The 26069-nt window shown below is 37.5% G+C and overlaps 1 protein-coding gene across 25 annotated transcripts in view; it reads right to left on the bottom strand.

Annotated features, from left to right (window-relative positions):
- The window catches only part of inpp4b (inositol polyphosphate-4-phosphatase type II B), a 405814-nt gene that overhangs the window by 295302 nt on the left and 84443 nt on the right, over positions 1 to 26069 (bottom strand). For 3 of the 25 annotated variants that reach the window (XM_073906083.1, XM_073906036.1, XM_073906053.1), the window contains exons 1-2: positions 2808 to 2905; positions 1166 to 1267 (exon numbers count right to left, since the gene is read on the bottom strand). The exons of 9 other annotated variants lie outside the window; for them this stretch is intronic. Coding sequence is in view for 3 of the 16 variants with exons in the window: in XM_073906042.1 (XP_073762143.1) it covers positions 2808 to 2816 (9 nt within the window). In the remaining 13 variants the exon portion in view is untranslated. Of the gene's footprint in view, positions 1 to 1165; positions 1268 to 1473; positions 1531 to 2807; positions 3490 to 26069 lie in introns of those variants that run through there. 13 more of the 25 variants (XM_073906042.1, XM_073906023.1, XM_073906103.1 and 10 more) reach the window with 6 other exon arrangements.

Raw genomic sequence — 26069 nt, 5'->3', positions numbered from 1 at the left:
GAAAACACGGGTTACTACGGGAAACCCATTTGCTTGTTTTTAAAAAAGGCCTATTCATCATGGTAATTTTGTCATTGTTTCAGTTAAGGTGACATTATTTGCATCTGGCCTCCAAGCAGCACCTGTTTGACAATTAGCTCGAGAGCGTTCATTTAAACAGGAACTCGGGTCTAATGAGGAAAACTGATGAGCTTTCTGTCGCCAGTTACATCATTTGGATCATCAATAATAATATGCACAATGCTGACAAAGTGACACGGACTAAATAAAGAAAACTGAGACAACCACTGCTCCAAACTGGGGAGCAAAACAGACCTGAATGGAGAGAATATTTAGTGGTCATCTCATTAAAAAGTTGGCGGGGAGGGAAAAGCCCTTTGCCAAGACCTGTTGGCTGGTTGTGTGCTACTGGACTGCATCTATTCAGACTTGGAAATGAAAAGGATGAGCTTGTTAGCACACATGAAAACATCCACTAATGAAGAGCGGTCCGAAGGGAAACATTAAATGGATAAAGCTGAAAATCTTGCTAAATGTGGTGGAACTGAGCTGATTAAGTGATCTAAGGGTGTGTCTCAATCAACACCTTTGTTAACTAGTCAGGACACTGATCAGGGATTCAGTGTATTTTTCACAGCACTGAATATATGAGTAAAACCAAAAGCTTCTTGCAGTACTGTTTTTGTAATAAATACAAAGCAAACGCCATTTGTCTCCTCCCCTTTTTGGCTGATCTGAAAAATAGTCCAATCTGTGACTAAAAACCATAATGTGATCCGAACCATGAGATTTGTGATCCGTTACACCACTACTTCCAGTACACTGAAACATTTATTCCCTGCAAAGCTAACTATGTGCCTTTAACAGAAGTTCGGAAGTGCAAAACAATAATTATTTGAACCAAATCATCAAACATAACAACAACTGAGGCGGTTTTCTTTAAAAAAAAGTTTGTTTATTTATATTTAAATAAATTTAAAACTTTACAGTTTTATATCAAATGTTCTTACAGTATGTTTAATCCTTCAGTTCTGTTTTAAGAGTCTATGGATTATTACATGTATTATAAATAGTAATAATTAAAACACACACAGAACAATCTTAGCAAGAATTTATAATTGTTTATTGGTTAAAATGTTCGCTGCTATATGAAACAATTTCTTGCCCTAAGATGGGCTGCGGCTGGAAGGGCATCCGCTGCGTAAAAACATGCTGCATAAGTTGGTGGTCCATTCCGCTGTGGCGACCCCCCGGATTAATAAATGGACTAAGCCGAAAAGAAAATGAATGAATGAATGAATAAATGAATGAATTAAACAATTTCCTTATTCAGCTATAATGTACTTTTAAAAACTTAATAAATGTAATATAAGGAAAATATTAGATCTGCTGTTGTGTATTCGTTTTGATGTTGTACAATGATTATTTTCTCATGTCACACTGCTAGTGATCCAAGCTCATCGCTGTCCTTACCAGAGCCCAAATTCATGTGCATGACATGACGCTACTGATCCATGACCTAGGAGGGAGCTGATTGAGACATAAGTCAGGTCATGACCTGGATTTTACACCAGTTTACAAGCTCTTGACTTGATTCACATTCTGTATAAATTGGTTTGAATCTGCGTTTGGTTCACATGAGAAGAGCACAAGTTCTGGCATAAAGCATCAGTCTAGTGTTGAAAGAGTGAGAGGTAAGATTAAAGATATGACAAGTGTGCTGTAATTTTGTCATCAAATTTCACCAATTTGTATTGAAAATAGGGTCTCATTTACATTCTTTTGCTATTCCTATCTGAAAATGGCGAGACAAGAAACATTTAGGCCCAGTTTCACAAACAGGGCTTAGATTAAGCCAGGACTAGGCCTTAGTTAAATTAGGCTATTTAAGACACATTTATAAAAATGGCCTTAGAAAAATATTACTGGTGTGCACCTGGAGACAAAAAAAATTACACTGACTTATTTAAAGACATCTCACCACAAGTTGAGACAGCTCAAACATGCAATTTAATCTTGACTAGCCTTAAACCTTGTTTGTGAAACCAGGGGTTAGAGTTTTTGACAAATAAAACACAAAAGTTTGTATAAAAGTAAATTAAAAAAAAAAAAACTTAAAATAATTACTTCCCACCTAGAATTAGACCTTTATAGATTGCACCTTATTGTTAAAAACAGAGTTACATGTTTGTTTTTGTGTATATACTGTATATCAGATACAGTACATTTTCTCACAAGTAATTTCACTAACTATTACAGCTGGTACAATAATATTAAAGGTTAAAATTAACAATAGAGTGCAAGTATTATTTATAATAAGACATATTAATCAACAAGTAAATAAAACACCCAAACTGCACATAAATATAGCTTTCTAATGATATAATTATGCTCTGCCTCAATTTGTTGTTGCAATATAAAGCATTTTAAACATGATTTATGACAGATTCATTCCAATATATGTTTCAGTAAGTTATCTAAGTTACTAAGATTATACCTGTTACTTGTTATTATGTTCAATTTAAACATGTTTTATGACAGATAAATGTCTACATACATGAAAACATGACTTACAGACAAAGTTATATTATTATGTACATTATATTTAGCAAAAGCTATGAAGATTAACGTAGCTACAGTTAAAGTAAATTAACAAGTAGACGCTAAGTTAAATGTCTTTCCTGAGGTAACGTTACATGTAATTGTTTACAATACATGTTTGACGTCTTTTCGCGATTCAAACGATGATAAAGCAATTCAATGTCATACATTACATTTCAATAAGTTTAAATCTTATTTTAACATACCTTTTCCATCTTCTTTTGTTAATTTCGTGCTTTATAACTAGCACACTGAAAGAGAAAGTCCACTGAGGCGCTCAGTCAGTCAATCCTGCCGTAGTGCCGTTAACTTAAGTCTGTCACGTCATATTAAAGCGCGCCAAAGCGCATCTAATAATGTGAATCGACAATACATCCATAAACCCAACACAACACTAAAATATCGACATTCATATCTATGTTCTACTGAAATAGCTCTATTAGGCTAGCCCAACCTTTTGACTTGGACAACAAAAGACCGAAGTGTTTCAGCTCTCTTTTAAAAGACTTTGAAAACGCGAGTGCTGTTAAATCAAGTGGCTCACGAAGGCACTGACCTTGCTAAAATGTTAATTATGAGAAAATTACTATGGCGGAGACGGGGGAACCTTTATCCGCAGCTTTTCTGAACCATCGTCTTTAATCAGGTGTTCCCGTTGGCCGAGAGCCTCGTCTGCGCCTTGACATCCGTTTTGGGGATTTTTCAGGTTGAAGGGGTTTTACTGTCTCGTAATTGCACAGCTTTTGATTGCAAATAGGTGTAAAATTATATGTTTACCTTAATTGCCTATTAACCGTCCAGTCCCAGTGATAAAACTCGACGCAAGCACAAAGTTTAGTGAGATGTTCAGCACGCAACGCTTTCGGCTTTTTACGAGCGATCCTGATCACATTGGGGGAGATCCGGGAAAACAAACACTGCGACAGCAATAGCAGCCAAAGACCTTTACATCTTTATACATATCAGACCTGTGCTTATGATGTTTCACCTGGAAAAAGAAAATGAAAAATATATAATATAATATAATATAATATAATATAATATAATATAATATAATATAATATAATATAATATAATATAATATAATATAATAAATATACTTAATATAATATAATATAATAAATATAATTAATTTAATATAATATAATAATATACTTAATATAATATAATAAATATAATTAATATAATATAATATAATAAATATACTTAATATAATATAATAAATATACCTAATATAATATAATAAATATAATATAATATAATATATTATAATATAATAAATATACTTAATATAATATAATATAATTAATATCATATAATATAATAAATATACTTAATATAATATAATAAATATAATTAATATCATATAATATAATAAATATACTTAATATCATATAATATAATAAATATACTTAATATAATATAATAAATATACTTAATATAATATAATATAACAAATATACTTAATATAATATAATAAATATAATATAACAAATATACTTAACATAATATAATGAATATAATTAATATAATATAATATAATAAATATACTTAATATAATATAATATAATAAATATAATTAATATAATATAATATAACAAATATACTTAATATAATATAATAAATATACCTAATATAATATAAGTATACTTAATATAATATAATATAATAAATATAATTAATATAATATAATATAACAAATATACTTAATATAATATAATTAATATAATTAATATAATATAATATAATATAATAAATATACTTAATAAAATAAAATAAAATAAAATAAAATAAAATATAATATAATATAATATAATATAATATAGGCAGAAAGGTGGCGCAGTGAGTAGTGCTCTCGCCTCACAGCAAGAATGTCGCTGGTTCGAGCCTCAGCTGAGTCAGTTGGCATTTCTATGTGGAGTTTGCATGTTCTCCCCTTATTTGTGGGAGTTTCCTTTGGGTACTCCGGTTTCCAGTCCAAAGACATGCACTAGGCTAATTGAATAAACTAAATTGTCCGTAGTGTATGTGTGTGAAATGAGTTTGTTTGGGTGTTTTCCAGTGATAGGTTGCAGCTGGAAGGGCATTCGCTGTTTAAACATATGCTGGATAAGTTGGTGGTTCATTGCACTGTGGCGACCCCAGAGGAAGCTGAAAAGAAAATGAATAATATAATGCTCAAAAAATAAAAGGAACACTTGGAGTTACATTGTGTTGTTTAAGAGTTCCCTTTACTTTTTAGAGCAGTGTTTCTCAACAACGTTCCAGGAGAACCACCAGCTCTGCACATTTCCTTGTCCCCTTAACCAAATGCACCAGATTTAGATCATCAGCTCATTAGCAGAGTCTAAAAGCCTTAAATGAATGTAACAGACAAAGGAGACATCCAAAACATGCAGTATTGGTGGTCCTCCAGGAACGTGGTTGAGAAACACTGTATACACAACAGTATAGTAGTACCATACTGTAGTATTTAAGTATTTATGAATGTATTCAAGTATTTGAATTAATCTGTTATGGTAATTCTAGTGTCTGTGGAAAAATACAAAATCTACAATATTTATATTTATAAACAAAGTACTATACTGTACTGTAGCAAAACCAAAAGTAAATCTTCAGTATATTTATAACATTTCATCATTTCAGTTTAGTTAATATATAGTATTCTGCTACATTCATTGCCAAATACTTGTAAATACTAGCTTTATAGGCTTACTCACTTAAAAGTTGAATTAATAATAACCCAGCATGTGGGTTGTTTTAGCACAGACCTGTTGTAGGGTTATTTGAACCAAATCCATTGGCTTGTAAAGGTCAACCTAACAAATTTGAATAATAACCCAACTAGGTGAGTTGTTGTTTGGCGATTCATTCCTCTGATAAAAACAGAGTCTGAGCCTAAGGAAAATGAACGAATGAATGAATGAATGAACGAATGAATGAATGAATAAATGAATGAAGATGAGTTGTTATGGATGTGATCCAGTAAACGTTCATATTAACCCAACATAGTGACCTAATATTTTTAACCCTGTGTTATGGTTAACCCAAAGGTTTTTGAGTGTGTCCATATAGGTCTACATACTTTATAATACATTTATGGTTCAAAACAAACCTTTTGTATTCACATTTGAAGTTTTACATGCAGTACAGATATGTACATTGATTCCTGGTCTGCAAATCTGAGACGCATTTATTTTTTATAACATCATTCTGCATTCTTGTGGTTTAAGTGGAAGCAACAGCAGGCTCTAAGTTCAAGGTGTGCATGGTGAAAAAAAAATCCCAAGGAAAAATCATCTGCTGAATACACAAGTCTGCATTTATATTGTCTTTATTAATAATTCATAATCCACATATAATCCAAGTTTAAATAAATAAATCATATATATATATATATATATATATATATATATATATATATATATATATATATATATATATATATATATATATATATATACAGTATATGGTGGCTCAGTGGTTAGCACTGTCACCTCACAGCAAAAAGGTCGCTGGTTGGAGTCCTGGCTGGGTCAGTTGGCATTTCTATGTGGAGTTTGCATGTTCTCCCCGTGTTTATGTGGGTCTCCCCGTGTGACATGCACTATAGGTATACTGAATAAACTAAATTGGCTGTAGTGTATGAAATGTGAGTATATATGGGTGTTTTCCAGTACTGGGTTGCAGCTAGAAGAACATCCACTGTGTAAAACAATGCTGGATAAGTTGGCGGTTAATTTTGCTGTTGTGACCCCAGATAAAGGGACTAAGCCAAAGAAAATGAATATATATATATATATATATATATATATATATATATATATATATATATATATATATATATATATATATATATATATGTATGTTTATAACCATTGTTGCATTTTCATCAAATTCAAAGTTTAAATAATCTAGTTATCCAAAAAGCTAAAGTTAAAATAAATAAATAATTCACATCCTTTTTACTGCATGAAACTGTTAAATCAGAAACAAAAACCTAACGCTTCATAACGAACACAAAAATGTAAATAAATCAAACAAAAAAAAAATACAACACATTTTTCATGCGATTTTCAGAATTTCAAAATTTCAACCTTAATTAAACTAATACATAAAAATCACATTCATATTTATTCCAGCTTCTTGTAAGCATATTTTTGACATACAGACGGAGCTTCATTAGAGTGAGCTGCTCCTTCCTGCCTGTTACTAAGCAACAAGTGTGATGCTAACGTTGACCACCTGCTGAATATTGACAGTGTAAATGAGTGTTTGTGGACGAGGAAAACGAATGTGACTCGACCACCCGCTGCAGCCCTTCAACACCATGCAAACATCTACAGGCATTCGCCACTCGCATACTGACACTGTTCATTTCAGCCAAGCATATTCATGAATGAGTGGAGTAATGATCACAGTACTAATCTGATCTATTTATAGGGTCGCATTCATAATTCATAAAAGCGAGAGACACTTGTGTCTGCTTGCTCTGCTGAAACTACTATTTAGATATGTTGGCTGAATATATTTACCTCATGAGTAGAGGATGACTGCTGGAGTTGATGTATATGATACACTCAGTCTATTCTGTTGTGTAGTTTTGTGTTAGTGTGCACATGTATGTTTGTGTTTTAATTATTATTATCATTAGTACATGTACTCATCTACAGATTTTAAAACAAAACTGAAGGACTAAACATTTTCCAGAGTGCTGTTTAACTGAGCATGGGCAAAACAAAAAATAGTCAATTTTGATTTCATTCAGACTTTAACACAAAAACATTATGAAATACATTTATTTTTGGAATTAAAAAGTAACACATTTTGAATAAAAAAAAATACTTTTATTCAAAAAGGATGCATTAAATTATTAAGATTTACTAAATATACTTTATACTTCAAATATACAGTAATTTTCACAATGCTTCTTTAAAATACAGTAACATACTGCCTAACTACCCAACAGTAAAATACAATTCATGTTACAGTTCAGTTTGCCAGTAACTTACTGTAAATCAATTACCGCAAAAATACCGTATTGACATTTACAGCACAATTTATCTTGCTATATGTGTATTTACAGTATTGTATATCTTTACTGTAAAATATACAGTAATCTTTACATAGCTTCTTTAAAATACAGTAGTATACTGCATAACTACCCTACAGTAAAATATAGTTCATGTTACAGTTCAGATTGACAGTAACTTACTGTAAATCAATTACAGCAAAATACCGTATTTTCATTTACAGCACCATTTATCTTGCTGTATACAGTAAATATTTACAGAATTGTATGCACTGCGTGTTTTCACTTTAAAATATACAGTAATTTTCACAATGCATCTTTAAAATACAGTAACATACTGCATAACTACCCTACAGTAAAATACAGTTTGCAGGGCTCGAAATTAACCTTTTTGATTGGTAGCACCGGTGCTCCTAACTTTAAAAATTTAGGCGCATCAGCCAAAATTTAGTCGCACCCACCAATTATGAGCACCGTTACTACAAGTTTTATACAAACATATTTATTGTATTTGAAATCAACACTAAACAAACTAACAAGCAAAAAAAATTATATATATATATATATATATATATATATATATATATATATATATATATATATATATATATATATATATAAATGCAAGCTTGAGGAAAATATGTCTCAACGAAATCCCGTTATCACAATAAAATATATTTTTATAACAGAACTGAGTGAGCAAAAGATACACGGAGCGCTCACCGGCCCTGCACGCACTGCTTAAATGAATCTGTTAACGGTATAACTCTGCTGTTCTCACAAGTGCTGTCTAATATTGCACTAATGCTTTTGACACATATTGTAGCTTATTATATGCATACATGTTAATAGCAATACCGGTTTATTTTTATGAGTAGCAATATTAGTTTACTCAATGCAAGCCCGTTCGCGATGGTTTACGTGGTGTTCAATTTGACATATAGCTGTCCCTTGCATGGCGGACAGCATCTGGCGATTATATGAAGGATTAAACAGAAGCTCTCGTGCTAGATGTGGCAAACAGTTACCTGAAAACTCCATCCCACAGACTTTACATAGCGGACTTGAAGCCAATGGAAGTCTTCTACTCTTGGAAAAGTGTAGATAGTGGATTAACATTTAGCACATGATCACTACTAAGATGTTTCAGTATTTATAACTTTAGATGTCATGGTTTCTAAAACAAAATCTGTCAGTGTTATCTTTATTCTCCTCTTCAGCGCTTTACAATTTTTCGCGGTAGTTGCTCTCTCTGTCATCCCAAGCCAGAAGCGCTGACTGAGTGATTGACAGCTGATATTAACCAATCATTCGCGTTCAGTGCTAGAGCAGTGGGCCAATAAGAAGAGCGTGAAGGCGGGGCAAGCATTACGGACTTGGATTTGTTTACTGCAGCAAGTTGACATGACAACTGTTTTAAACCATTCCTGAGCGCTGCGTTTCACGTTTCAAGTGCAGAGATGCATTCTGCGTGAATGTCTCCCGAATCCGCGCATGTGGTGAACATTTTACAGTAAAAACTGGTCGCACATAACAATTTTAAGCACTCGCAGAAATGCTCCCAAATATATTTTAAGGTCGCATAGATAAAATTTCGGGCGCATATGCGACCAAAATGGTCGCAATTTCGAGCCCTGGTTTGTGACAGTTCAGTTCACCAGTAACTTACTGTAAATCAATTTCAGCAAAAATACCATATTTTCATTAACAGCACCATTTATCTTGCTGTATATGTATTTACAGAATAGTATTTAATGCATATCTTTACTGTAAAATTTACAGTAATTTTCACAATGTATCTCTAAAACACATTAACATCCTGCATAACTGCCCTACAGTAAAATACAGTTACAGTTCAGTTCACCAGTAACTTACTGTAAATCAATTACTGCAAAAATACCGTATTGGCATTTATAGCACCATTTATCTTGCTGTATATGCATTTACAATATTGTATACCTTTACTGTAAAATATACAGTAATTTTTACAATGCTTCTTTAAAATACAGTAACATACCGCATAACTACTCTACAGTAACATACAGTTACAGTTCAGTTCACCAGTAACTTACTGTAAATTAATTACAGTAAAAATACTGTATTTTCATTTACAGCACCATTTACCTTGCTGTGTATTATGTTTTACAGTATTGGATATATTTACTGTAAAAATATCCAGTCATTTTCACAATGCAACTTTAAAATACAGTAACATACTGCATAACTACCCTACAGTAAAACAGTTCAGTTCATATTAATTTACAACAGTCGTTAACAGTGCAATCTTTGAGCTTGAAGGAACTAACACTTCATAATATACACAAGCATCACTTAATAAGCACAATAGCATTATTAAATGAATAATATAGACTCCTAGTTCCTTAGTCCGTCCACCCTTAAACCACATAAACCGAACCACACAGCTAACATACACAAGTTCACAGCGAACTCAGAGCTTTTATGACTAGCGCGTCGATCTCAGCACTTCCAGAGAAAGGCTGAAAGGCGGCAAACACCGATGTAATTACTGCTGCTGGAGGTGTATAAACACAGCTCCATCTCTGAGAAGGCTTCTATGAATCCGGGTAATTAAAGTGGCCCTGCTGCTTTTATTCAATCAGCGAGATGCCACTGCGACTTTCACAGGCGCCGATCAGAGGGGAAGGAGAGTTGGCCTTCACTTGTAAACGCTGATGTGAAACAGCGCCGATGTAATTGGATGATGCTCGCAAATGGCGCTCGGCGCTGACCATAATACTGACCTATCGTTTGATTGCAGGCAGGCTCATTTATTAAAAGAGCCAAAAGACGCGGGAGAGGTGATTCTAGGAGAGAGAGACGCTAATCAAATATCTTGATGGATTCCTGGTGACGAAATAAATAAATTAAAATCTCTTATTTGCTCAGCTCATAATCGCGAGCGTTTGCAGCAAATTACATTTCGGTGTGGGTGTGAGATAATGGACTGTCAGGGACATAAAACGGAGGCCTGAAAGTGTTTTGACCCCGTCCTGCTCTGATTTAAGGAATAGTTTGTCATCTGAATGGTACGTTAATGGTAATTAGAAATGCTTCTTGATCATCAAATCGTCATCGGCTAGAGTGATGATGCTGATGGGATTACATTACAGTATTTTACAGTTATTTACACTGGCTGAGAGAGGTCAAACATGCATGCAAGTTAAAGGAACGCTCCACTTTAAAAGAAAAATAGGCCCTTTTCACAGCTTCCTTAGAGTTAATTGTTGAGTTTTTCCATTTTTAAATCCATTCAGCCAACCTCTGGGTCTGGCGGGGGCACTTTTAGCTTAGCTTAGCATAAATCATTGAATCGGATTAGACCATTAGCATCCCAAACAAAAACGTCAAAAAACCTTTGATCATTTTTGTGAAGTTTATTTATAAACAAATTTCCAAGGATCACATGCTTATGATTGTTCTCAGCTGTTCCAGCATCAGCTCATGATGGATTATCCAATCAGATGATTCCTAACTCACTATAAATAAACAGAGTTTTCTTATTTCAATATCTTCGTGTTGAATCTTCGTGTATTTGTATTTCCTCCCATAGTCCAAATAATACGCACCCTAAGTCATCCATATCCGTCACTTAGCTACAAATAGGCAGGGGGGATTCATCGAGATCTACCTGAGCTCAACCTCCCCTCTCGCCCTGCAAATGGGAGGGAGCCCAAGGCTCGAGGATCTCATAAGCTCAGGGCTCTCCCGGGACAGCACGCCAAACAAGCTTTATAATCAATCATCAGCTAAGTGTGAACTCTTGAACTATTAAAAGCGTGACACTTCTGCAGTTACATTGTGTATTAAGACTGACAAATAAAATGAAGTGGCTTTTTTTGCATCTCCTGAAGAGTCTGGGAAGAGGGGTTTGTGTGTTGTTATTCATTCATCCATTCATTTGGCGTAGTCACTAGTTTGTCAGGGGTCTCCACAGCGGAATGAACCACCAGCTTATCCAGCATGCTGTATGTTATATGCAGCGGATGCCCTTCCAGCAACAACCCAGTACTGGGAAACAACCATACACACAGCACTCAAACACTACGACTAATTTAGTTTATCCAATTCCCCTACTGCATGTCTTTGGGCTGCAGGGGAACCAGAGCACTCAGAGGAAACCCATGCCAAAGGGAGAACATGCAAACTCTACAAAGAAATGTCACCTGGTCCATCTGGGGCCTGATTCAGCAACCTTATTGCTGTGAGGTGACAGTGCTAACCACTTCGCCACCGTGCTGGCCAATAGACAAACCCAATGGGTTAATTTCATTAATTAAATTTAAGTGAAGTTTATTTATAAACTTATTTCAAAAGGATCACATGCTTATGATTGCTTGCAGCTGGTCCCATCAGTCAGACGATTCCTAAGGCACGATAAATACCCTAAGTTCCACATAACAGCCATCTTCATTTTAAAGAATACCCCCTTCCACCCCTACTCCTCCTCCTTTTCTGGGTGGCATGGCAGCCCAGTGGTTAGCACTGTTGCCTCACAGCAAGAACGTCACTGGTTTTAGTCCTTACCAAGCCAGTCGATGTTTCTGTGCGCAGTTTACATGTTCTCCCCATGCTCACGTGGGTTTCCCCCTGGTTCGCCGGTTTCCTCCCACCGTCCAAAAATATTAAACTTAAGTAAACTGAATAATCCGGCACCACAGACATGCTCCTAGTAAGTAGTTATCTCTTAAGAGCAATCACTATCTGTTCATTAGCTACTACGGCAGGAGAGTTCTTGAGACCTACCTAAGCTCAAACTCCCCTCTTGCCTTGCAAACGGGAGGGAGCCCCGGGCTCGAGGATCTTATGAGCCCAGTGCTCTCTCCTGGGACACCATGCCAAACAAGCATTATAATCAATCATCAGCTAAGTGTAAACTCTTGAAATAAGACTTTTTAGCCTAATGGTTGGGTTCGTCCATGACCTAACTTTGGGTTACAACAACCCAGCATTTTTTACAGTGTAATTTACAATGCAATGACTAACAGCTGACTAGCCACCGTTGTGTGTTATGCCATGTTTTAATTTGCCCCTTTGTTTTGCAGTCACCAGATATATTGTGTATCGTTGCGTACGTGAGATACCTTTTGTAATCTCTTGAAAAAAAAAGAGCCTTGCAAGACCACATATTTAATGATTTGTAAGCTACATGCCCCATCTATTATTGAGAGAATGCATAGACATGGTTTTCTACAAGGACGTCAAACCAGCTTGCTGATGAAATTGCGAAATCTATCAGATTTGCTCTATACAAGCAGTGCCGCATACACTTTGCCCTTGTTAACAGCTTGTTGGAGCAATAGGCCACCGGTCTACCTGTGAAGTGTTTTGATAGACTAACGTCATGCAGAAGGCGCGTTTCCTTCAGCGAATACAAATGCTGCCGAGAGTTCCCTTGATCCCTTTTTCACAGTCATTTATAAGTAAATGGGCCTTGTGGAAGAAAGTGAATATGAAAAGGAATTGCAAAAGATCCCCTCTGGGTCTCGCCCAAGTAATGTAATATCTATTCATGAAAAGAGGATAAGCATCTGATAGGGGCAATCAAGAAGAGTCAGATTGGAGCCATGACTTTTCTGCAAGAACACGCGATTGGATGCAATCTTCGGCTTCCTGTTCTGCTCGACGGCTTTCAGAATAGGAATGAGTCACGCGTGCGTTGTGCCGTGTCTTTATCCAGAAGCTTTATGAGAGTCCGGCTCTCCGGCAGTCATACAGAATGAGGTCGCGGCGGTGTGTTCATCACTAATGCATTGCCCGAGGGGGCCGATCGGCAAACCCTGTACATCTGCATACATTAACACGTGCTGTCCCTGATAAATAGCAAAAAACCGGCGTTGGCGTATCCAGTCCTGAATGAATTCTTGCAAGCTTTCAGTGCAGAGCACATAACAATTCGTAAACCAGCTCCTTGTGTGTGTGTTGCACTCGGGTTATAAATACCTCGGCTTTGCTCTCTGGCCTCTCATCGGTACTTGTTAATCAGCCAGGACCTGCTGGGGTCATTCAATTGAGTTGTGAACATAATGAGAACTTCATCATCGGCTGCGGAGTGCAGTTGGCTGAAGCTTGTCCTCGGGGGAGGTGTGATATTTGTAATAATTATTTGCGTGCGTGTCAGTATGCATATGCTGTTGTGTAGGCCAGAGTTCTCGCTAATGCGGCGAATCCCTGGAAATCCACCAGAGATTTGTTAGTTGTTGTAGTGCAGTGATGCCACTGGTGAAGGTGTGTTTCTTTTGTTATTTTCAATTCAAAGCTTTCACAACGTGGATTGTGTCAAAGCAGCTTCACATAGAAGATTATAGTGAATTGAAAGTGTCAGTTCAGTTTTCAGAGTTTAAGTTCAGTTCTGCCAGAAAGACTCTAGGAGGCAGATAAACGTTTGAACATTTATTGTGAATTGTTTGCATGAATGCGAGTTCGTTACGGTCCTTTTATAAAGTTCTTTGGTATAAGCCCCGTCTATAGTGCAGAACTCTGGATGAGCTGGCAGATCCTGCCTGAAGATGAAGGCAGGGCGAAGCCAACCCCCTGAGTGAAGACGAGGCCGACCTGGTGGTGGTGGTGATGGAGAGGATGGAGGGAAACTTCCGCAACGTCACCTGAATACATCGAAACAGATTGTTTAGATGAGCTTATATACATGGCTTCCTTTGTTGTTATAGGCTGACGAAATAATTATTATGAATGACGTGACATCTCAGTCTTCCTGGTAGAACTATAGCTAAAGCTTTCATTTCAGTTTAGTTCAGTTCAGTGTGGTTTATTATTTGCTTCTGAAGAGCAAATCCATCGATGCACAGCTCTACAAGTCCCGAACTATGCAAGCCAGTGGCGACAACAATTGGCGAAAGTGTAGGATAAAAACCTTGAGAGAAACCAGGTTCAGTCGGGCACGACCAATTCTCTTATGGCCAAACATCTTGGCTGATGTCTAGGTGCCGGAGGCTGGAGAACGCTGGACATCAGCGAAGACTCGGCTGTCCCTGGAGTCTCACAGGAATCAGACGCATGCTCTATAATCCTCCATGTCCACCATCCAGAATCTGGGATTGTGGAAACTTTGGGAACATCTCTTCACAGGTCTTGGATCGCATTAGTGGCACTGCATAGTCTCTGAGGGCCTCGGGATGAGTATCCTCAGGTGGAAATAGAGACTAAAGTATATCATAGTGTATATAAACAAGATGTGTGGAGAACATTCATGTATCATGTGATGCATTGATTGTACGCTTTACTAAAAAGATAGGTCTTTAGTCTAGTTTTGACCTGCGAGAGTGTGTCTGAGTTATTATCAGGACGGCTATTCTAGAGTTAAGGAGCCATAAATGAGAAGGCTCGACCTCTTTTACTTAACTTTGCTATTCTAGGTACCACCAGAAGCCCTGAGTTTTGAGATCTTAAAGAGCAGGTTGAATTGTAGCGAGACAGGAGGTTGGCAATATAAACAGGAGCTAGATTATTTCAGGCTTCATAAGCAATATTTTAAAATCAATACAAAACAGGCAGCCAGTGTACGGAGGATAAAATTGGGGTGATATGATCATATTTTCTAGTCCTGGTAAGAACTCTGGCAGCTGCATTTTGTACAAGCTGAGGTTTGTTAATGGAGGATGCTGGGCAACAGAGCATAACAGTAATCCAGCCTAGAAGTCATAAAAGCATGGACTAGCGTTTCTGCATCTGAGATGGATAGCATACCTCGTAACTTAGCGATATTTCTCAGATGAATGGCAGTTTTGTGTGACATGAGAGATATGATTTTTAAAAGTTAAATTGCTATCTAATTCTTCTGTGTGTGTGTGTGTGTGTGTGTGTGTGTGTGTGTGTGTGTGTGTACGTGTTTTGTGACATATCAGGACACAAATCTGTATAATGACATGGGTATGACACAGGTATTACAAAAAGGAGGTGAAATATGAGGACATTGGTGACGTCCTCATTTCTCAAAATGCTTTTAAATCCCACAGGATGAGTTTAATCAGAGAGTAAAGTATTATCATCAATCTGTTAGAATCAACGCCTTATGCCAAGTTCAGACTGTATGATTTTCTAAGTAGTAGCAAATTTTCACAGTTGTTTTCACACTGCATGACTAGCGATCAGCTGAGAAGCATAAAGATGTCCAGTTTGCCATTGGTCTCTTTCTCTCCCTCTAAGGCACACAGGACTCATCCATATTGGAAAAGCTCGGCACCAGAAACTCGCTTGGGTAAATCTCAGTCCTTATTCTGTTTTCCTGGTGTCTGTAAGAGGGATTAAGGTTATTCCTCAGCCGCAGTTAGTTGATGATGCCATAGCTGGAAATTCATCTGGAGTCACGGCCTGTGTAGACATCTCTGACTTCACATTCAAAACCGCTTGTTACTTCAAAGCCCAGTAGATCTGAGCTCTCATAAAACATCAGTCCCTTTCAGAGGATGCAGTGTTTTTTCGTATAGTTTCGTGCTTTTCCCTTTCTGAATTTCTTCAGTTTCTGAGCTCTATCAGGCCTGTCAGTTGTTGGTACGCATCACACTTGCTCTCATTAATGTTATTTCTCTGTGGAGCAAAGCACTTAGTTTAGCTGCCCTGAGTTTGCTTGTTAATTTGGTTTGGTTTATGCTGAACATGGGTATAGTTCACCCAAAAGTGAAAGTTTGCAATGAATACAATTGTTAAAGATATATTGAGGTCTTCTGCCGCCACACAGCAAGAAGGTTGCTGGTTCGAACCTCAGCTCAGTTGGCGTTTCTGTGTGGAGTTTGCATGTTCTCCCTGCCTTTGCATGGGTTTCCTCCGGGTGCTCCGGTTTCCCCCATCGTCCAAAGACATGCGGTACAGGTGAAATGGGTAAGCTAAATTGTCCGTAGTGTATGAGTGTGTGTGTGTGAATGTTTGTGTGGATGTTTCCCAGAGATGGGTTGCGGCTGGAAGGGCATCCACTGCGTAAAAACTTGCTGGATAAGTTGGCGGTTCATTCTGCTGTGGTGACCCCGGATTAATCCCCCGGGACTAAGCCGACAAGACAATGAATGAATAAATGATATTGAGGTCTTATGAAGTGATTAGTCTTTTTACACTGTAAAAATGACTCGGTTGGCTGATTTTTTTAATTTATTAATCAAATCAACCTTATTAGTTGTTGCATAAATTACACTTTGAAAAATGCCAGGTTGTTGTAACCCAACGTTGGGTTAAATACCTATATGGACAACCTCCAACGTTGGGTTAAAAAGTATATTTTTAAAATTTAATTAACCTATTGGTTGGGTTTGTCTATTTTTGGCCCAATACTGGGGTTAAAACAACCCCGCATTTATTAGAGAGTAGAAATTTCCTTTTTTGGTCTGCATACAACAGCATACAGGCTAATCTGCTGAGTCCGATTTCTTTAATAAACATATAGTGCAAGCAATGTCTGCGAGCTCCCCACATAGCAAAATATCTCTGGCTCAGCTCTGGCCCCCACAATCAGCATTTGCCTGACCCACATGCCCCAGTAAATTACGGTACACGACTGGACCAAGTCTGGCTTCCAAACAAGGGCCAAACATGGACAATATCTGGGCCAAGTCTCAGCCAAGTTAATAACCCATAACTGAGCCTAAACTGGGCCAGATATGCTGATGTTTCACAACTGCAATGAAATGATTAAACCCATGAATCAATATGGGCGTGCTTTTTCTCGAAGCCACATGATTGGTAGATTTTTTTTCTCTATTAAAAAGTAATAAAATATGTTTTTTAAATGTTGGTCAAGATAGGCCAAACTTACATGGCCCACATATGAATTAATAACATCTAAGCCGAATACTACATTTGATATCTAGCCTAAGTATTGTGTGCCGCCTTAAAGACGGTGCCACCTCTGCCAAACCAGGTCCATGTTTGGCCCACATGCTGAATGCCAGTGCCGGACAAATGTCTGCTGTGCCAGATTTATGCCAAATCTGGGCCAGAATTCTTTGTTATCTGGGAATAGGTGTACTTAACTTTAAACTCAGAGCGTAACAATATCAATCACTCATTATGTACTTTTAATAATGTCAAAGAGGTTTAAGATGTATTCATTTGTTTATAAACCTGTCCATTTCATTGTCAGCGCAGTGTACTAGTTTACACTTTTGAATGGCTGGGGTATTTTTAGTATATCCAAATTGCTGGAATCTTGTGGAATCAATATGACATCACTTTCCATAATTCAACATTTTGAGCCAATCACCTGAACTGCGAATATCATAGGGCCAAGTGTGCCTCATACAACAGAGGTCAGCTAGTAAACAACACTCCCCTGATCTCAAGAGACACAGTAGCAACAGATGCTAAAGTTTGCAGTCTTCAGTGTCCTTATTAGTGCACCAGTTCAAATCCCACTCAGAGCAGGTCGAGAATAACCAGAAAGGTTAAATTGGTACCATGACCTGAATGGGAGTGAGGTGAAGATGGGTGAGTGTAACAGAGGCCATCTTCTAAGAATCCGTAGGAGTAAAACTCACCACCCTGATTTCAAGTGGAACACTAGCTAGAGATGCTAGAGACTGTTTTCTATAGATCCCCTGTTTTTGTGCCTGCTTCCCATGCCAGAATCAGTAGTTTGAAGCCCACTCAGAGAGAGAAAATGTACAACTGGATAAGAAAAATGGTGCCGTGACCCGGAAAAAGTTGAGGTTGTAAGCGTGTATTGAGAGCTGTATGAGTAAACGTTACTACCTTGATATCAAGAGGTGCACTACTGAAATATGTTAAAGGCTTAGGTTTTGTTACTTGTGATGCATCCTTGAAACAAATCCTGCTCAGAGTGGATTACTGTAGAACAGGGGGGTTGTGTTGGTGCCGTGACCCGGATTGTGGTAAAGTTTAGTGGTTTGAGTGTAATGGAGGCCAGATAGTAAAAGATATGTGACTATATCCCACTCCCCTGATTCAAAAAGTGACAGATGCTACAGACTGTGGTATTTAGTGTTCTTGTTAGTGTACTTTCCCTGTTTCTTGAAATTTCCCTGCAAATCCTGCTCAGAGTAAGTTAATGTAGAACTGGAGGGGTTAACTTGGTGCCGTGACCCGGATGGGGGTGAGGTTTAGTGGTTTGCATGTAATGGAGGCCAGCTAGTAAGAGCTATGTGAGTAAACATAATAACCCGTGTCAAGAAGTGCAACACTGAATAATGCTAGAGGCATTTGAGATTTTTTTAAATAAAAAATGTGGGTAAAATGAAAAGTCCACGCTGTCAAACACAATATAATTACTGTGGAGAAAGTGCCATTCTGAAATAGCTGACTAATTCCTAGCACCACAAGAACACAGTGCACCAAACCACCATGACTAGTAGACAAGAAAAAAACATTAACAATAGAGTTAATTTCACGCTTTTAAGAGCAACAACAAGTTATGGCCTAAACATCTACCTACAAACAAGCCAGTTTTTCCACTGAAGACTTTTCATTATTTAACAAAAGACAGTAAAAAACCTTATTATTATTGTTATTATTTTTAAGTAATTTATAAAGAAATTGTTTTTATTTATTTTTTTTTTTTTTTGCAAAAACTTAAAGAATATTATTTTTATTAGATGGCAACATTTGGCAAAACTTTTTCTAGCTTTAAATTTAAATTAATTTTTCTCGGTCACTTTGATGCATTTCTCACAACACTATTTACATTTGCACAACAGTTAATGCATTTCTTAAAATAATTAGTCATTTGATAGATAGATAGATAGATAGATAGATAGATAGATAGATAGATAGATAGATAGATAGATAGATAGATAGATAGATAGATAGATAGATGGATGGATGGATGGATGGATGGATGGATGGATGGATGGATGGATGGATGGATGGATGGATGGATGGATGGATGGATGGATGGATGGATGGATGGATGGATGGGTGGCTGGATGGATTGGCTGGCTGGCTGGCTGGCTGGCTGGCTGGATGGATGGATGGATGGCTGGATGGATGGGTGGGTGGGTGGGTGGGTGGGTGGGTGGCTGGATGGATTGGCTGGCTGGCTGGCTGGCTGGATGGATGGATGGATGGATGGATGGATGGATGGCTGGCTGGCTGGCTGGCTGGCTGGCTGGCTGGCTGGATGGATGGATGGATGGATGGATGGATGGATGGATGGATGGATGGATGGATGGATGGATGGATGGATGGATGGATGGATGGATAGATAGATAGATAGATAGATAGATAGATAGATAGATAGATAGATAGATAGATAGATAGATAGATAGATAGATAGATAGACAGACAGACAGACAGGCAGGCAGACTGACTGATAGATTAATTAATTGATGACTACAGCCTTTCTGGCCATATGAGACTTCATATATTATGATATTTCACCAAGAAATATGAAATATTTCACCAAGCCCAAAGTTTGGAACTATAATGTACATACATGTATATATAAATGCTATATAAACTTAAAAAGACTAGTGAGAAGTTCTAGCTGTAGTAAACGTATCAGCCATGTTTATACATCCAGCCACAGCACAAATCCTCTACTGTAAAGCCGTATGGAAATTCCTGCAGGTTTGAGTGTGAGAGCGTCTGTTCTGCTGTTGATTCGGCTGTTTGAACTGTTTGTTTAAATCATATTGCCTTTGGCATCATTAGAGAGAGTTTTCTAGGTCAGCGAGTGTGAATGTGCTTATGTGTGCACCTCAAATCTCTCTCCTTGGAAATATAAACAAATCCAGCTCCGCCGAGTGGAAACGCACAGTTGTCAACTCATCTCCTGCGTTTGCTCTGTAATTACCTGTTCAAAGTGCTGCATTTGCAGAAAACACCAACGTGGGCTGCATGAAGGGGATTTTTGTTGCCTGTCCAGTGGCATCTTTATTCTTAAGCTCTTCTCTGGATCATTATTCATGTTTGGACTTCTGTTTATAAGACATTTTATCCTGCCTGGGTGGCTTTTTCCCTCTCCCTTATGGATATGCAGCTTAGAAAATGTCCAGAAAGAAACATCTTAGAAACCAGCAAAATAGCTGTGGATCTGCTTTACTTGCGAACATCACATTTTTTTTTTTCAAATGAGTCACTCAGGATTTAGAAATATCTCAATGCCAGTCAGATGAATGTGCAGCTTGTGTCTCCTCTAAAAAAAATTAAATAAAAATGACAAACAACAATGAGCCTCAGTGGATCTGCCAAAGCAGCACCAGATGGACCCCCAGTTTGTCATCCTTTCTGTGCTGGTTTTCAGAGGGAAAGTCAGCAGATTTTTAAGTTATTTGATTTGGACAGTGTCATATGGAGAAGCTGGCTAAAAATAGCTGTATTTGACTGTAAAGCTGTTTTGAAATGAGTCACCATTGACAAACTTTAGTATATAATTAAAAGCACATATTTATGTACACTTATAAACTTAGACACACATCAGTGGGTTATTTAAATTATTATTATATAAATACTATATCAATTAAATAATTCATTTTCCTTCAGCTTATTCCATTATTTATCAGGTGTCACCACAGTGGAATGAACTGCCAACTTATCCAGCATTGGTTTTACACAGTGGATGCCCTTCCAGCTGCAACCCAATACATGGAAACATCCGTACACTCTCACATTCACAAACATACACTACGGACAATTTAGTTTATTCAATTCGCCTATAGCCCATGTGTTTGGACTGTGGGGGAAACCGGAGCACCCTGAGGAAACCCACGCCATCACGAGGAGAACATGCAAACTCCACACAGAAATGCTAATTGGCATAGCCGGTTCTTGAACCAGCGACCTTCTTGCTACAGTGCTAACCACTGAGCCACTTTGCCACCATAAATTCAATATTTTCCATATATAAATTCTATAATTTATAAATCTATTATTAAAGAATTATATATACTGTATAATTCTATAAAAATAAATATTAGGTTTATTTAAATGCACTTATGCATGTCTATGTGACGTTTTCATGAGGAGATATTTAGATATACCCTGTTGTTTATCAATATTTTACTGTTTGAAAGTTTCACTGTCTGTATTTTGCACTGTGGTTGTATTTGCACTTGCATCTGGATTTTGTACTGTCTGGGGCCAACACCTAAGCTTTTCACTCATCATAGCACACGTGCTGCTGATAATATGACAATAAAAGTGATTTGATGGGTTGCAGCTGGAAGGGCATCCACTGTGTAGAACATATGCTGGATAAGTTGGTGGTTCATTCCACTGTGGCGACCTCAGATTAATAAAGGGACTAAGCTGAAAATAAAATAAATGAATAAATAAATAAAATATAGTATTTATTTATTTATTTTAAAATTATGTATTAATATTTTGGCGGTTCATTCCGCTGTGGCGACCCCGGATTAATAAAGGGACTAAGCTGACAAGAAAATGAATGAATATTAATATTTTTTTCTAACAATGTTAGTGTATATAAGATACTATATTGCATTTATATCATTAAAAATTTTATATGTAATACATGTATAATTAAAACTAATCATCATATGTTTATGAATCAACTTGATTTGCATTATATCTTTATATGCGATGTATCATGGTTTCCTAATCATTATAAAATGTGTTTAATGAAACTGCGAACATTACAGTGTTCTTAGCAACGTAAAGCATCATATTAGCCAAGAAATGCGATGCTCAAGCATTCGGAGGATGTGCAGAAGCTGATGAATGATGTCCGCACGCATCCTCCGACTCCTGTGGCTCCGTCAGTGACTCTGCACATCTGATTGGCATGCAGCCCGAGTGAGGGACGCGCCAGATTCACCTTCAGTGCCAAGGCTTGTGTGGCAGATGGAGGAGGAAAACAAAACAAAGACAAGAAAAAAAAATCCACAGCGGAGAGCAAACTCACAAACATGAGCAATGTGAGCATCACCTGCTTACGGCGGCGCAGTGTCAACTCATTATCGGTCACTGGCACACAGAGACTCCAGCGCATCCACATTCGGTCTGACTAATGGAGCCGCAAAACACAAGAAAAACGACATGCGTTTTCTCTATGAGGGAGCTGATTTTTACACTGGGCTTGTTGCTGGCTTGCCGTTTTAAGCTGGATCAAGTCAACCTTGCAAGTCATTTCAACTTACATTACAGTAAGTTCACACACTAAATTGGTCCCTGATTTATCAAGGATTTCCACAGTGGAATGAACCACCAATTACTCTGGGCGGAGGCCCCTTTCTCCGGTGGTTAAGAGAGCTTAATGCACTGCAATTTAAGAAAACATGTGCAATAACAAAAAACACCAGCAAATTAAATCAGTTTGATAGTGTATGAGTCGCAAATCCTCAAAACAAATGAAACAGATAAAGAAAATTGACTGCATTTTTTTTACAACACATACAAACAGCATGAAACACAAAGGAAATGTTTCAAGGGAGACCCGAAAACGCAACACAGGCTGATTGTGGATACGTAGCGCTGTCTACATTTTTGGAGAGCACGAATTCTGTAGCCAGAGGTACATAAGAGGTCTGGCTGGCTAATGCTGTGTTCACACCAGACAGGGTACACGCGGATAAATCACACTATTCATGTGTAAATAAACATGTGAACAGTTTGAGTGTACTTGCTTTATTCGCACATTAAATTAATGGATTCTCGACATAGGCGGGGCTCCAGTCTGTAGTTCAGTTCTGGTGACTGTAGCTTCGTTGCTAAATGGCTAACATGTATTTTATTGAGAGAATAACTGTGTTTATGTGCTTTATGAAGGCTGAAAAACAGCGTCAATTCATTTGGAGCCAGGTCTGAGTCCACTACATCCTTTCAGAGGTGCATCCAGCTCTGTGAGTTCATAAAGTCCTACAGAAACTGAACCTGGATGATGGAAGTTTTCAGCGGTGCTTCGACTGAGCCAAGCCCAGTTTGATCAACTGCTGTCCAGTGTCAGCTGGAGGATTTCCCCCTGGTACACCAACAACAGGCGCTACGTCATTAGCAAGCCCCTACAAGAGAAAGTTATTGATTGGTTAATGTCGATACGCGCAAATGAAGAGCTCGAAAGGCGCGATTCGCACGTATCGCGGTGCAGGATGTCTACTCACGTCTTTGCATTGACTTAACATGTAAATAACTCGCGTTTCACGCTTCTTCCACATGTGGTGTAAACGCAGCATAAGTTTTTTAAGCGAACGATATGTGGCAGTATGATGCCGTAGATGGCTTTTGTTCATTTTAGCACTACCAGCTGACCAGCTTAACCTTCGTACGAATGGTTTTTTTTGGTTATCAGTTTACCCAGTAGCTCGGTGCGTACGTTGGCGGACTTGGGACGCGTCACAAGCACCATTTGACCATTTACAATGGGCTTTACGCTCGCTCTTCCCTGGCGTCTCATAACTATGCGACCATCAAGGGTTTTCTCAGAGGATGACATACAGGCAAACCATTGCTGTGGTTTCGATACAAGCTTATGGAGAAAAGTAAAAAGTGCTGCAGTGTTTGGATACGCTGTGTTTTTTTGAGGTAATTAGTCTGCCGGTGTTGCTGAAATGTGTATATTCCATACAAAGTGTGAAGCAGATTGGTTACTACTTCTTGCATGAATCGCGGTGCTCTTGCGGCATTCAAAAAAGTTCAGATGTTTTCAACTAGGAGCGGCTGGAAAATGCATGTCAGTCCCATAAGCATGTCATGCAAGTTGCGCCTCCATTGGAAATGACAAACTGACACCCTAAGCTTTTTGGCATTGCTTCCAAGGTGCGCGCTTAGCAGCCACATTTTAATAAAACTATAGCGCTTTAAACCAAAACTCCAACTTTAATCAATATTGACAATGGAGTTCAGTCAATAAATATAATACAATTGTGAGGGACCAAACAGTCAAGGGCAACGAACACAAAGTTTCCAAAAGAAAATAAATGTATTAATTACGAACAAAATTACAAATTAAAGCATTTGAATTAATTAAAGTCAAATCTAGACTTAAAGCAAACAAAACATAACCAAATCATACAAACAAACAAAGAGAAAAAGAAAAGCAGACCTCTCTTCAAACACAAAAACGGGACTTATATACACAGAAGACAGGGACTAGTCCATTACAAAAAGTTGACTAAACATCACAAACTAATACAAAACAACCACCAAACATAGGCAAAAAATACACTTAAAGTTAATTAATCAATATATAAACAAACTAGCAATTCAATTACTACTAATAAACAAAAATAAAGAAATAAACATTCCAACACCCCCCTCAGCCAATTAGTATTTTGGTTTGGTCAGGCGGAACAAAATGTCGGCAAATGTTGCCAGCCGGTCCCTTAGAGCAACCGGACCTCCATCTGGAGCACTGAGCCACGTCATCCTGTATCTCACAGGTAACTTAAACTCAAAGAAATAAATGTCAATAAATCTTGTCAAAAGAACGAGAAAGTGTGCACTCCAAACTAGTAACTTATGACATGAAATTATTGGAAATGAAAATAAAAATGTGAAGTGTATTAAACTGTGTCTGTCATTATTGTGTCGAATCTGTAACTAATATGAGAAATGCTAAATTAAGAATTATAAAGTGTGTGTGTGTGTGTGTGTGTGTGTGTGTGTGTGTGTGTGTGTGTGTGTGTGTGTGTGTGTGTGTAAATACCCATGTTTAATGTGGGGACACAATGTTGGCCATCACAACCATTTTTATCGCTGAGCCCTAGTTGAAACAACACAATGCTTATGTTTTTATGGCACAACCTAAATGTTTATGTTCAGTCAACTTAAATTTGTAGTTAACTCAGTTTATGTTGGGGCAACATAAAGGTATTGTGTGGAACCCAGCATTTTTTACAGTTCCATATATATTCATATATATATATATATATATATATATATATATATATATATATATATATATATATATATATATATATCCTTGACAAAGTGGATGGGACTAATGCACTCTTACGGAGTCCTGAACTGAATCTCCAACCTGACAGCACCTCTAAAGCCCAAAGACAGACACTTGCTGTCCATGATGGAGTGAGGAGGCAGAGGAGGAGAAGAGCTGCCAGAAACTGCAGATCAGACACGTCCAGAGCTTCAGTAAATTCACAAAGGCGAATGGTTTCCTCTCCGCTCGCTCGCTGCAGAAAAGCAATTAGTGGAAGCCTGAGAGCAATCTCACGCTCAGCAGGTGAGCGGCACACACAAGCAGCAGCAGAGGAGAAACCAGGAATCTGAAGAGAGACGGAGAGACAGACAGAAACGCTGCCTTCAAGTCATGTTAGAGTGATCGCATTTAAAAGATGAGCGCATACAAGCGGCGCAGCAATGTTGTAATTACCAGCGGGAAACCTGGGATTAAAGAATCAAGGCGGATGTAAATTACTGTTACTTCAATTTCCTTCTGATGCTGAATCATATGGACTTCCGTTTTTACCATTGGATACAAAATTGTGATTATCTATGAATTCTGAGATTAAATCTGGCAATTTTAAATTGAATCCTGCTA

This window comes from Danio rerio, chromosome 1 (assembly GCF_049306965.1).
Source record: "Danio rerio strain Tuebingen ecotype United States chromosome 1, GRCz12tu, whole genome shotgun sequence".
NCBI lineage: Eukaryota > Metazoa > Chordata > Actinopteri > Cypriniformes > Danionidae > Danio > Danio rerio.
Note: the sequence above shows the minus strand (reverse complement) of the source record. Positions and strands in the feature narration are given on the sequence as shown.